At 45.5% G+C, this 13787-nt stretch overlaps 1 protein-coding gene across 1 annotated transcript in view; it reads left to right on the plus strand.

Moving 5' to 3' along the window:
- The window catches only part of LOC115473940 (myosin light chain kinase, smooth muscle-like), a 247079-nt gene extending 233985 nt beyond the window's left edge, over positions 1-13094 (plus strand). Inside the window, exons 17-18 of the mRNA XM_030209146.1 lie at positions 7332-7463; positions 12083-13094. Of these exons, the coding sequence (XP_030065006.1) occupies positions 7332-7463; positions 12083-12345 (395 nt within the window). The 3' untranslated portion in view covers positions 12346-13094. The remainder of the gene's footprint in view (positions 1-7331; positions 7464-12082) is intronic.
- The last annotated feature ends 693 nt before the right edge of the window (positions 13095-13787 follow it).

Consider the following 13787-nt stretch of genomic DNA (forward strand, 5'->3'; position numbering starts at 1 on the left):
GGGCAGGGGAGAGAGGAAAATCGCTGGGTATGGTTGGCTGGAGGGGGGCAGGGGAGAGAAGAGAATTGCTGATATGGATAGATGGAGGGAGGGCAGGGGAGAGAAGAGTTGCTGGACATGGGTGAATGGAGGGGAGGGCAGGGGAGAGGAGAGTTGCTGGACATGGGTGGATGGAGGGGAGGGCAGCGGGGAGAGGAGGGTTGCTGGACATGGATGGAGGAGAGGGAAGGGAGAGAGAAGAAATGCTGGACATGGATGGAGGGGAGGGAAGAGTGAGGAAGGAGATGAGATGAGGGAAAAGGAAGAGAGGAGAAAAACTGCACATGGATGAAGAAAATAGGCAGAAGCTGGATCCACTGGACAGTCAAGTCTGCGGAGGACCCAGCTTTTACTTACAGTTGTAGGGCAAGAAATGAAGAAGAAAGGCAGAAAGTAAAGAAATAAATGGAAAGGAAGGCCTGGAAACGGAGTTAAGAGGACAGATAGCAGCAGAATCGGATACTGGGCCAGCATGATCAGAAAAACAAAGCCACCAGACAACAAAGGTAGAAAAATCATTTTATTTTCATTATAGTGTTTGGAATATGTCCACTTTGAGAATCAGGTGCTCAACACTAAAAGTTTATATTTATTTACTTATTTATGGCATTTTATCCCACATTAAACATGAGTTAAATTGGAACCTGGGATCATTTAAAATTTTTTTTTCCTGGAGTAATGCATTGCCCCCCCCCCCCCCCCCAGGCTCTCTCCCCAGCTATAGCCAGCTCTGCAATTTTTTTTTTTTGGGGGGGGGCGCAGAGGTGGACGGGGGGGGGGGTGCAGAGGTGGACCGGGGAGAGAGCCTGTTAAACATTTACCAGCATACCACTGCCTCAGCCCCTTCCAGAACAAGTATAATTCACTCATACATTGGTTGTACCCAGGGCTGTGGAGTTGGTACTCCAAACTTTCATCTCCGTCTCCTCTGTTTTTCTACTGTCCGACCCCGATTCCTACTGATAACGAGCTTTAAAGTTTTTCTTCTGGTTCTAAAGTACTTGTAAATTTAACTTACAATTTACCAGTACTTAGGTCTAGGAAAAATATGTAAGTATGAAATGATAAATGTACTATATATTATAATGTTGTAAGCTTTCGTTTTGAAGCTGGAGTCGGAACATTTTTATCAACCCCAACACCACCCAAAATTACTTCCGACTGACTCCGACTTCTCAGCCCTGTTTGTACCATATCCTGAAACATATGACAGAATGACCCCACTTCTGTCCAAATTGCATTGCTTCCGCTTGAGGTTGAGGCTTGACTATTATTTAAATTGTGGATATCTGTGTATTGAGATAAGTACTTTCATCAACACAACTGTTTGACTCTTCAGTTTACCTCACTAACACAAGTCAAGTTGAAAAGGATACACTCTCTAACCTTGTCTTATCAGGCAGCTTTAGCGTGGAACTCTCTCCCACTAGAATTAAGGTTAGAAATTAATTGAGAGGCCAACTGAAGCCAGGCTTTTCAGTTTCAGCCAAAACCAAATGTGTGGCTGAAATCCACTGATTGGTTTCAGCCAGAACTGATACTGGCCAGGCTCCACCCCCTCCCAGACAGTACCCACTCCCCGCCGCCATCACCACACACAGCCTTCCTCTCCCTCCCTTTCTCTCAGACCCACCTGTCAACACCCCCCAGGCCTACCTTAGGTGCTGGTGGCTAGTGGCCCAACCAGGGCAGGAGCAATTCACAGCTCCAATCTCAAAATGGCTGCTGTGACCTTCAGCGGCAGTGTCAAGAGACTGCAGCTAAAGGCAGCCGTTTCCAGAGAAAAAGCTCTTCAAAAACCAGGTAAATGTGTTTCTATGGGAGAAGCAGTTCTGATTTCTGCAGCATAGAACCTTTATTACAGTGATACTTAGCCCTTAGGGAATTTCTCCTTTCAAACTATCTCTCGTCTGTTCTCTACTCTACCAGTCACAGACCTGAGCCAACAACACAGAGCAGTAAAAAGTATACCGACAAATCAGTGGCCAAAAACTCTGTGATCCTCTGTCTCAACCCTTCATGTGATGATGAGGAGGGCAGGCAAGTCTTTAGCCTAAGCTCTATATGAACATGAAATCAACCCCTTATGAGCCATTCCAATAGAGACAACATTTTTAGACTTTAAGGATAACAGAGTGCAAAGCAAAATATGTGATCAGAAAAATGGGAAAAAGGTATACCACTCACGCATCAAGTTTCCTAAAACTTCCAGTGAAGCAAAAGCGCCATCTGTAAAAACAGGGAAAATCTAAATGCACATAAGTCATCCTCCTGGGACTGCCAGAATTTTCTCCCCTGTCCCTTACAAATTCTAAAGCTATCAGCAGAATACAGGAGGTGGATATACGGGGACCCTTTAAGTATTAGGTATTCTAAATTCTGCCCCAGAGGTTGAGTGTCGCAGGAATAAAAGAATGTTTTTTGCGGATTCTTCATTCAAGAGCAAAAGTGCACCACTTTGGTCCTCAAGGGCCACAATCCAGTCAGCTATTCAGGATTTTGACAATGAATATGCATGAAATCTATTTGCATGCACTGCCTACATTATATGAACTAGATCTCATGCATATTCATTGTGGAAAGTTTGAAAACCTAACTGGGTTGTAGCCCTCAAGAATTGAGTTTGTGCGTCCTCCGTTCTAGATGGGTAACGAGTACATATGCCGATAATGGGATAGGATGGGCCGTCAGACTCTCCAGTCCAATCCAGTGGATATAGGAAGAAGAAAGAGACCAGAAATAGACAACAATAATATATCTTGAAGTTAAAAAAGACCTCTCCGTCCTTTTTCTCTAAGGGAAGATAATGTGCTGAATCTTATTTCAAATCCTTTCCATTGCCAAACAATATATACTGTATTTCAGTTGTATCAGTCAAAGCAGTTCACTGACTAAAATAAATAAACCAGAGAAAATTAAAAGAACTATAAAGCAAAAGAGGAAAATAGAAAGTTACCAGGAAGGTAAAAGTTAAGTTTCCCCAATGTTGAGGGCAGCCCCCACTGTCCTAGGATCCTGAAGGGAAAGCAAGAGAGAAAAGGTGGGTTTTTAAGGCAGATCTGAATTATAAATAGGCTTGTTCTGAGGGGACAGAGGCAGGGAGGGAATTCCAAAGGAAAGGGGGCCCCCCGAGAGAAAAAAGCAGAGTGGCAAGTAGAGTTGAGAGCAGTAACCAAAAGGAACAGAAGGGGAGATGGGGTATAAGGAGCGATTAAAGAAGATAAATAAGCAGGAGTCCTGGAAATAATTTTTTTGAGTATAATGATAACTGAGTAAAAAGAGAATCTGGGGGAGAATCAACATTTTACAAATATTGAACTTCCCCTACCAAGTAATGGTCAGATCTTTCCAGGAGCTCAGATCCATTATAATACTATGGGCTGACATAACCTGGATAATGCCACTGAAAACTAGCCTTGCTTGCCCTAGCACTAGCCGGCTAATGCCAGCTTGGTCTAGGGGTGGAGCTAAGGTGGACCCAGGAGTTACCTGGTTACAGACAGCAAACCCTTTGCATTTATACCTTAGAGGTATTATATATCTCCTTTGCAATCTTTCCTCCAGAATATACATGTTTAGACCTTTGTCTGTCCCTTAAGCTTTATGACAGAGACTATTGACCATTTTAATGGCCTCCCTTTGCTCCAAGTCTATCTGATTTATGTCTTTCTGATGGTGCAGTCTCTAGAATTGCACACAATGGGGCCGATTACATAACTGGGGCAACCCCTTTTAGAGGTCCCAGTGCCGTGTAGTGAGAACCCATTCTATAATAGCATCTAGAATGCTATTGCAACATAGACCTGGCATAACTGTGGTTGCATAAATGCAGCAAGAGCATGTTATGTAAGTTGCATGCATAAGTGGTAAACATACATATGTCCAACTCATGTGAAGAATACTTCCTTTGCATTTATGCACTATCCCCCAGATTCTAAATAGTACGGTTAGAGATCCGTGCTGAAATCCAGCAAGATTCTATAACAATGCACGCAACTTAATTGGCGTAGCAAGCTAATTAGAGTTGATAACAGCACTTAACAAGCAATAATTAGAATTTACGTGCTAAACTCGCTAAGCATATTCTGTAACGCAGTGCACCTAACTTCTAACACATGCAGGCAAAAAGTGGCGTGGTTATGGGTGGAGAAATGGGTGTTTTTGTGGGCATGCTTAGTTATAGAATATAGCCCATAGCTTTGTTCTAACATACACAGTGATTCTTATGTTGCCTAAGACTTCCAAACAATTCTTGCCATAGTTTCAGAATTCATACCACGCATGTTTGAATCCCATTACCGTTTCATCTCCTCCCGCGGGAGGTGGTGGAGATGAAAACGGTAATGGAATTCAAACATGCGTGGGATAAACACAAAGGAATCCTGTTTAGTAGGAATGGTTCCGTGGAATCTTAGCGGAGATTGGGTTGCGACGCCGGTAATTGAGAAACAAAACGGGAGCTGGGCAGACTTCTACGGTCTATGCCCTGATCGTGACTGAATAGATAGGGAGGGGCTGGAGTGTAAATTTTAAGGGGCTTCGATGTTAGCTTCAGAACTTAGTACAAGAACAGTGCTGGGCAGACTTCTATGGTCTATGTCCTGAAAAAGGCAAGGACAAATCAACACTCGGGTATACAGTGGGGGAAATAAGTATTTGATCCCTTGCTGATTTTGTAAGTTTGCCCACTGACAAAGACATGAGCAGCCCATAATTGAAGGGTAGGTTATTGGTAACAGTGAGAGATAGCACATCACAAATTAAATCCGGAAAATCACATTGTGGAAAGTATATGAATTTATTTGCATTCTGCAGAGGGAAATAAGTATTTGATCCCCCACCAACCAGTAAGAGATCTGGCCCCTACAGACCAGGTAGATGCTCCAAATCAACTCGTTACCTGCATGACAGACAGCTGTCGGCAATGGTCACCTGTATGAAAGACACCTGTCCACAGACTCAGTGAATCAGTCAGACTCTAACCTCTACAAAATGGCCAAGAGCAAGGAGCTGTCTAAGGATGTCAGGGACAAGATCATACACCTGCACAAGGCTGGAATGGGCTACAAAACCATCAGTAAGACGCTGGGCGAGAAGGAGACAACTGTTGGTGCCATAGTAAGAAAATGGAAGAAGTACAAAATGACTGTCAATCGACAAAGATCTGGGACTCCACGCAAAATCTCACCTCGTGGGGTATCCTTGATCATGAGGAAGGTTAGAAATCAGCCTACAACTACAAGGGGGGAACTTGTCAATGATCTCAAGGCAGCTGGGACCACTGTCACCACGAAAACCATTGGTAACACATTACGACATAACGGATTGCAATCCTGCAGTGCCCGCAAGATCCCCCTGCTCCGGAAGGCACATGTGACGGCCCGTCTGAAGTTTGCCAGTGAACACCTGGATGATGCCGAGAGTGATTGGGAGAAGGTGCTGTGGTCAGATGAGACAAAAATTGAGCTCTTTGGCATGAACTCAACTCGCCGTGTTTGGAGGAAGAGAAATGCTACCTATGACCCAAAGAACACCGTCCCCACTGTCAAGCATGGAGGTGGAAATGTTATGTTTTGGGGGTGTTTCTCTGCTAAGGGCACAGGACTACTTCACCGCATCAATGGGAGAATGGATGGGGCCATGTACCGTACAATTCTGAGTGACAACCTCCTTCCCTCCGCCAGGGCCTTAAAAATGGGTCGTGGCTGGGTCTTCCAGCACGACAATGACCCAAAACATACAGCCAAGGCAACAAAGGAGTGGCTCAGGAAGAAGCACATTAGGGTCATGGAGTGGCCTAGCCAGTCACCAGACCTTAATCTCATTGAAAACTTATGGAGGGAGCTGAAGCTGCGAGTTGCCAAGCGACAGCCCAGAACTCTTAATGATTTAGAGATGATCTGCAAAGAGGAGTGGACCAAAATTCCTCCTGACATGTGTGCAAACCTCATCATCAACTACAGAAGACGTCTGACCGCTGTGCTTGCCAACAAGGGTTTTGCCACCAAGTATTAGGTCTTGTTTGCCAGAGGGATTAAATACTTATTTCCCTCTGCAGAATGCAAATAAATTCATATACTTTCCACAATGTGATTTTCCGGATTTAATTTGTGATGTGCTATCTCTCACTGTTACCAATAACCTACCCTTCAATTATGGGCTGCTCATGTCTTTGTCAGTGGGCAAACTTACAAAATCAGCAAGGGATCAAATACTTATTTCCCCCACTGTACATATAAAGTATCACATACCATGTAAAATGAGTTTATCTTGTTGGGCAGACTGGATGGACCGTACAGGTCTTTATCTGCTGTCATTTACTATGTTAGTATGTTAGTGCAAATGATCATATTCACAAAACATTGGGATATACTATCAGGTTCATTTTCAAATGAAATAGATGTTCAAAAAGTGACATAAGTCAGCATTTGGAAGTTTATCTCACAGCAACATCCAAATCAGTATTATCGAAACCTCTTTTTGGACGTCTTTCTCTGAAGTTCATCAGAAGGACGTCCAAATCGCAAGGGGGCGTGCTAGGGATGAGTTCAAGGCGAGACTTTGGCATTCCTAAGACATGGACGTCTTTCAACAATAATGGACAAAACAAAGACGTCCAAGACTAAAACTTAGATGTTTTGAGCTAGACCAGTTTTTATAGCAAATAGCTGCAGTGGGAATTGAGCCCACTTCCCCAGGATCAAGGTCTGCTGCACTGGCCACTAGGCTACTCCTCTAGTCCACACAGGAGGTGCCCCAAATGGCCAGGTGACCACCTCCCCTTACTCCCCCAAATCACAAAACATTTTTCCAAACAACATTTTCAAAAAGAATAGATAGACTTTGTTTTGTAGAAAATGACCTTTCCTGTTCTGATTTTGGACGTTTTACAAAAAAACGTCCAAATTCAGACTTAGATGTCATATCCAAAAATGCTCCTTCTGCATTTGACTTGCCCAAAGTCACAAGGAGCAGCAGTGGGAATTGAACCCATGTGGCCGGGGATCAAAGCCCACTGCACTAACCATTAAGCCACTCCTCCTCTGTTTTGGACATCTTGCATTTGGACACCTTTTGTTCGAAAATGGACCAAAAGAAGGGAAGTCCAAATCACAGGACGCCCATAGTATTTTCGAACACAAAAGATAGACGTCCATCTTTTTCGAAAATGACCTTCTTTCCTGTTTGGAATTTGGACGTCTTTGTAAAACGTCCAAATTCTTATTTAGACGTTTCTTTTGAAAATGCCCCTCTATGTCATGTTGTAACCTCTCGTTTTGGTGCCCTCTCAGATGATGCTGCTCATGTTTTCCTTGAAGAAGTTGATGAAGAAAAGGCCAATGTCAAACCCTACTTTACCAAGACACTGACTAATATGGAAGTTGTAGAAGGAAGTGCTGCTAGATTTGACTGTAAAATCGAAGGTAATGTGCCTTTTTGTTTCTTTTTTTGGAGGTGGGGTCTCCTTCTATTCTTTTTTATTTTGCTGCTATCTCTTCTTTTCAGAAATTGGCCGGAAGCAAGACTGTACTGATGTGCTTAAAAATTATGCTCAGAAATTAGGCCTGCCATTCATTTACATAAATTTATCAGCCTAGTGCTAAACTCCTTTTTTTTCCCCTCCCTAAATTCACCCCTGTTTCTCCTAACTTTAGGAGTGTGAAAGACAATTCTATAACTGGGCACATGCAATTACCCCCCGGGTGTACGCCTCAAGGGGGTACAGGGAGCAGCCGCGCGGCTATCAACTCCGCCGGTCTCTCTCTGACATTACTTCCTGTACTGGGGCAAGGAACTGACAGAGCCGACAGCCGCGTGACTGCTCCCTGCACTCCCAGGAGATGGTGTGCCCGGGGGGGGGGGGGGGTGGAGGTGATGCACTGCAGGGGCATAGCCAGACTTCAGCGGGAGGGGAGTCCAGAGCCCGAGGTGAGGGGGCACATTTTAGTCCCCCCCCCCCCCCCCGGCACCGCCGACTCCCTCCCCGCCATTGCTGACCCCCACCACCACCACCAACTTTGACAACCCCTGCCGACAACCCTCTCGCCACCAACCCTCCGCCGTTGCCGTGGGCTACCTTTGCTGATGGGGACCCCAATCCCTGCCAGCCGAGGTCCTCTTCTTCCCGCGAAGGCTTCGTTCTTTTTCTGATGTCCTGCATGTTGTATGTGCAGGACATCAGACTCACAGAAACAGAACGAAGCCTTCGCGGGAAGAAGAGGACCTCGGCTGGTGGGGATTGGGGTCCCCCCACCAGCAAAGGTAGTCCACGGCGACGACGGCAGCAGCGGGGGAAGGATGGCGGTGGGAGGGGGGTCAAGAAGGTCGTCAGCAGGAGGGGGGGTCAAGAGGGTCATCGGCAGGGGGGTCCAGGGCCAAATCTACGGGGGCCCAGGCCTCCGTGGCCCCATATAGCTACGCCACTGATGCACTGTGGGTTGCACCCTGGGTGGCAGCCAACCTAGGAATGTCACTGAAGTGCACAGAAAAGCCCCACTTACACATGTAAGTGCACTATGCACTATTCTATGAAAGGACATGTAAGTACCATAGCATATAAATTATCAGTATGTATAGAATTGATTACTATGAAAATTAGTTGTTTGTAAGAAGCAAATAGATAATAAAACACTAATAAATGACATTACTAAAAAAAAAAAGGACAAATATATAGATCATAACGTGCCAATTTTAATGAAGAAACAATCTATATATATAAAACTCACCCTCAACGTTCTATTGGCTTCTGACGTCACTGAAGCCAAGGTTCGTATGTTCGAAGCTCTGAAGCCTCAAAAATCACAGTCTCTGGGCCCCGCCCTCGCGTCAAACGTTATGACGTTGAGAGCGGAGGCGGAGCAATTCACCGCCCTCGCGTCAAACGTTATGACGTTGAGGGCGGAGGTGGAGCAATTCACCAACATCGACGACGGGTTGGGGGGGGGGGGGGGCCACAGGAAAGCCTTGCTAGCGCCCGTTTCATTGGCTCCAGAAACGGGCCTTTTTTTTTACTAGTCTGCAATAAATGTATAGTGCAGTGGTTCCCAAACCTGGTCCTGGAGACAATCCAGCCAGTCAGATTTTCAGGATATGTACAATGAATATTCATGAGAGAGATTTGCATGCACTGCCTCCACTGTGATATTCAGACCGTGGGCGTTAAGATTGGCTAACTCTCACAGTTGGTGCTGAGCCCGGATATTCAATGCTGTGCCATGTCTGGTGACCGCCATTGAATAACCAGTTTATTTTTGGCCAGGACGGGCCAAAGATATCCCATGTTTTCACGCGGCGAAATATGGCCGCTACGCCAGCTTTAAAAAATCGGCGGATAGCCAGTTATGTCGGGGCAGGGGCGTATCTACGTGGGGCCACGGGGGCCTGGTCCCCCGTAGATTTGGCCCTGGACCCCCCTGCCGACGACCCTTTCCACCCCCCTCCCGCCGCCAACCCGCCGTCGCCTATCTTTGCTGGTGGGGGACCCCAACCCCCGCCAGACGAGGTCCTCTCTTCTGTTGCAGCAAAGCTTCCTGTTCTGAGTCTGACGTCCTGCATGTACAACGTGCAGGACGTCATACTCAGAATTTGAAACTGAAGGAAGCTTTGCTGCAACGGAAGAGAGGATCTCGGCTGGCGGGGGTTGGGGTCCCCCGCCAGCTTTGCAACGGAAGGACCTCGGCTGGCAGGGGTGGGGTTCCCCCGCCAGCAAAGGTAGGCGACGGCGGCGAGGGAGGGTTGGCGGTGGGAGGAGGGGTGGAGAGGGTCGTCAGCACGGGGGGGGTCAAAGTTGGCGGCGGGGGGGTCGGCGGCGCCGGGGGGGTTTATAATATGCCCCCTCACTCTGGCTCTGGCCCCCCCTCCCGCCGATGTCCAGATACGCCTCTGATGTCGGGTGATATAACCAGCTATCTGCTAGACACTAAGAGGGAATATTAAGCGGAGTGTAGACGGTTATTCTCAGCTGAATATGGGCATATAAGGTAGTTAAGCACTATTTAACCGGTCAGCAGTCATTCAGGCCGGTTACATAGTGCTGAATATCGAGGGGGGGAAGGTGTTTAAAAACACAAGGCCCCTTTTACCAAGCTGCGACAAAAGGGGGCCAGCGCTGGCATCGGCACGTGTTTTACATGCACGCCAAGGCCCCCTTTTACCGCAGCTGGTAAAAGAGAAGTCTTGCTTTCATATAGGAAATAGCTAGGCGACAAGTAAAGCACTTGCCGCGTGGCCATTTCAGGGGGTGGGGCCCTTACCCCCACCCACTGAGTTGGCAGTAAGGGCTTCCGCGTTTTTGTAGCGCCGGAAATGACAGCGTGCTAGGGGTGGGAAATACCACCAGGTTGCTGCAGTAGCCTGGCGGTACTTCCTGTATAGCGAGCCTGTTAGGCTTCCTGCCGCTTAGTAAAAGGAGCCCGCAATGCGCATTTAAAAAATGAAGTATCACATTACATTGATATATGTAAAATAAAAGAGTGATCATACCGTCTGTCTCTACACAGTTCCAAAACGCTGCGCAACCTCATACTGTGAACCATTCTGTGATGATTTTACTTGAAAGAGTGTCTTGCCTTCATGAGATATAATTTGCTAATGAAATTTTAAAAAATGACTGAGAATGTAGGCGCCATGTAGGCGCCTATAGGGATATTGTAGGCATGTACATGGGTAACATGCATAAATGGTTAATGCGCGTTAAAAACATTAATGCACCTATAACGCTGCTCAGTAAACAGGGCCCTAATAGAGCAAATACAGGGGTGTATTTTAAAAAGTCGGTAATGTCTAAGATGCCTTTTAAAAAGAAGAAACTCCTGCACAAATTTGATTGGCGTTTTATGTAGGAGTGTTTGGTATCACCTGCAGTCACTGTCGGTTGACTAATATGTTTTAACAAACATAATACTATGAATTTCTAATAGCTCACTGAGAAACAGGAAATACATGCTTGCATACAGATAAATTAAACATATCCACTAATGTCAACTCTTAACAAGGATTAAAAAAATGTAATGAATACGTGAATGGTGAAATGGATGTATGGGTAAGGAGTGAAATGATATAAAATAAATGTTACTGTGCAAAAACCAAGACTGTCTGTGACTTATTTAATCAAATGAAAAGGGGACTGATAAATATTGTGACACACAATGAGGGGCATAATCAAAAGGGACGCCCAAGTTTTGCTGAGGACGTCCTTGCAAAACGTCCCGGTGGAGGGGCGGGGAAACCTGTATTATCGAAACAAGATGGACTTCCAGCTTTCGTTTTGATAATACAGTTGGGGACGCCCAAATCTTGACAATTAGGTCATCCTTAGACTTGGTCGTTTCTGATTTTCAGTGATAATCGAAACCAAGGATGCCCATCACAGAAACGACCAAATGCAAGCCCTTTGATCATGGGAGGAGCCGGCATTCGTAGTGCACTAGTTCCCCTCACATGCCAGGACACCAACTGGGCACCCTAGTGGGCACTGCAGTGGACTTCATAAATTGCTCCCAAACCTTGTGTGCTGAGCCCCACAAAACCCACTACCCACAAAACCCACTACCCACAACTGTACACCACTACCATAGCCCTCACGGGTGGAGGGGGGCACATAGATGTGGGTACAGTGGGTTTGTTGTGGGTTTTGGAGGGCTCACATTTACCACCACAAGTGTAACAGGTAGGGGGGAAGGATGGGCCTGGGTCCGCCTGCCTGAAGTGCACTGCACCCGCTAAAACTGCTCCAGGGACCTGCACACTGCTGTGATGGACCTGAGTATGACATTTGAGGCTGGCACAAAATATTTTTAAAGATGTTTTTTTAGGGGAGGAGGGGGTTAGTGACCACTGGGGGAGTAAGGGGAGGTCATCCCCGATTCTCTCCGGTTTGTGTCGAAAGATGAGCGTCCTTCTCTTTCAAAAATGAGCTGCAAAACCGTTTCTCACGTGTGCCGTATTATGCCTTTGTTCCACCAAATCTCTGAGCAAGTGAATTTCCTAAAATGTTAAACAGAAAACAAGTGGTAAAAACCACCGTTCTTTTGTCATATTACAGGCTATCCTGACCCTGAGGTGATCTGGTACAAAGACGGTCAACCGATCAAGGAGACCCGCCACTTCCAGATTGACTATGACGAAGATGGGAACTGTGCTTTGACCATTTCGGAGGTTTGTGGGGATGATGATGCTGAATACACTTGCAAGGCTGTTAACAGCTTAGGGGATGCAACTTGTACTGCAGAGCTGATTGTGGAAGTGATGGGAAAAGATGAGGAAGAGGAAGAAGAAGAAGAGGAGGAGGAGGAGGAAGAAGAATGAAACATCTACAAGGAGGGGAAATGTCCAACATCACAACCTAGGGGACTGTTCATTGTGACTGTGTAAAATGAATTGTTAGGTTCACCTACAATGAAGAATCCTGGTTTAGGTTTTTGGCAGAGGTGGGTTCTTCAGCGTGATCAGTTGACACCTGTTTGCTGTATTTCAGGGCATTACTCTGGATTGCCAGGCACTTTATGTTGCTGTAGGGATCAGATTTAATTTAAGAAAACCAGATCTTGGATGCCCAGCTCGCGCTGATCCACCATTTTAATAATTACATGAGTTTTAAAGCAGTTCATTCTGTGAGATCGTTAGCAAAAGCTAAGACAAAGCAGAATTGATGATAAAACCCTAAAGCCACTGCTCGTCAAGAGGGGATCCTTGCTAGCCCAGTTGTTAGGGTATCTTACGTATCGATCCCCATAGAAATCTTTTGACAGATGACCTCAGCAGTTCTGTATATTTAGAACATAGATTTCCTGACGCATTCTTCTCTGTGTTTAGTGCCTAATATATTGCTGAAAATTGATCCAAACGCGCCTTGGTCTTATCAAAACTCTCTGGATGTTTTCTTTCTAACCACATTTTTTTTCTCCCTACCACCATACTCCAGGTACATTTTCACCTTAATGCCACCCTTCCCAAGCATACCTATGTTATCTGTACAACATGCATGTTTCTTCAGGACATACAGCCTCATGTTTCTAAATAGATTTCCTCTCAGCTAGCCTGCATGTGACCTTACACTAAGCTGAACGGCACTCTGCCAATATGCATTGACTTAGTACGGGCCCAGTCTGGTTAAAGGTCTTAAGGTTGTTTGGGTTCCATCGTATCCTCTATGTTCATTCACCTTTCCACAAAGTTTTCACCATCTGCACAAACCCAAATTCTCACCAGGAAGTGAGGAAGAAGAGTATTTAGTAGCTACAGAACAATGTATTTTTTAGCTGCGCCTACTTACTGGAGCCTGGGATGTAGCATTACAACTCCACAGGTTGAAGCATAGCTGTCTGCCTTTTGGCAAAAGGCTTCACTCTTTCTCTGGCCAGAAAAGTAACTGAACACGTAGAAGTCTACTGAGGTAGTAGTTTATTTAATACTTCATATAGTGATGTGAAATGTTAGTTGTGAATACTCTATAGGGGGTAGAGGACAGTATATATGTTTGAGTATGCAGATGTATTTCTATATGGACTAATAGGGTCCACTACAAAATCCAAAATGAGTGTGAAGACATGAAATATAATAATTGTAAAAAAAAAATGTCTCACAGTGACAAATTACTTTGAGACATTTTTTACTATTTCTAAATGGACTAATCGGTGCATACATCGGCAGGAAAGTTTGACAAAGTCCCTTATGAGGACTACTGGATTGTAGAAACTAGTTATATAGATTGAAAAAAAAAAAACATTGCATCATCGTTCAAGTCCTCA

The sequence above is a fragment of the Microcaecilia unicolor genome, chromosome 7 (assembly GCF_901765095.1).
Source record: "Microcaecilia unicolor chromosome 7, aMicUni1.1, whole genome shotgun sequence".
Taxonomy (NCBI): Eukaryota; Metazoa; Chordata; class Amphibia; order Gymnophiona; family Siphonopidae; genus Microcaecilia; species Microcaecilia unicolor.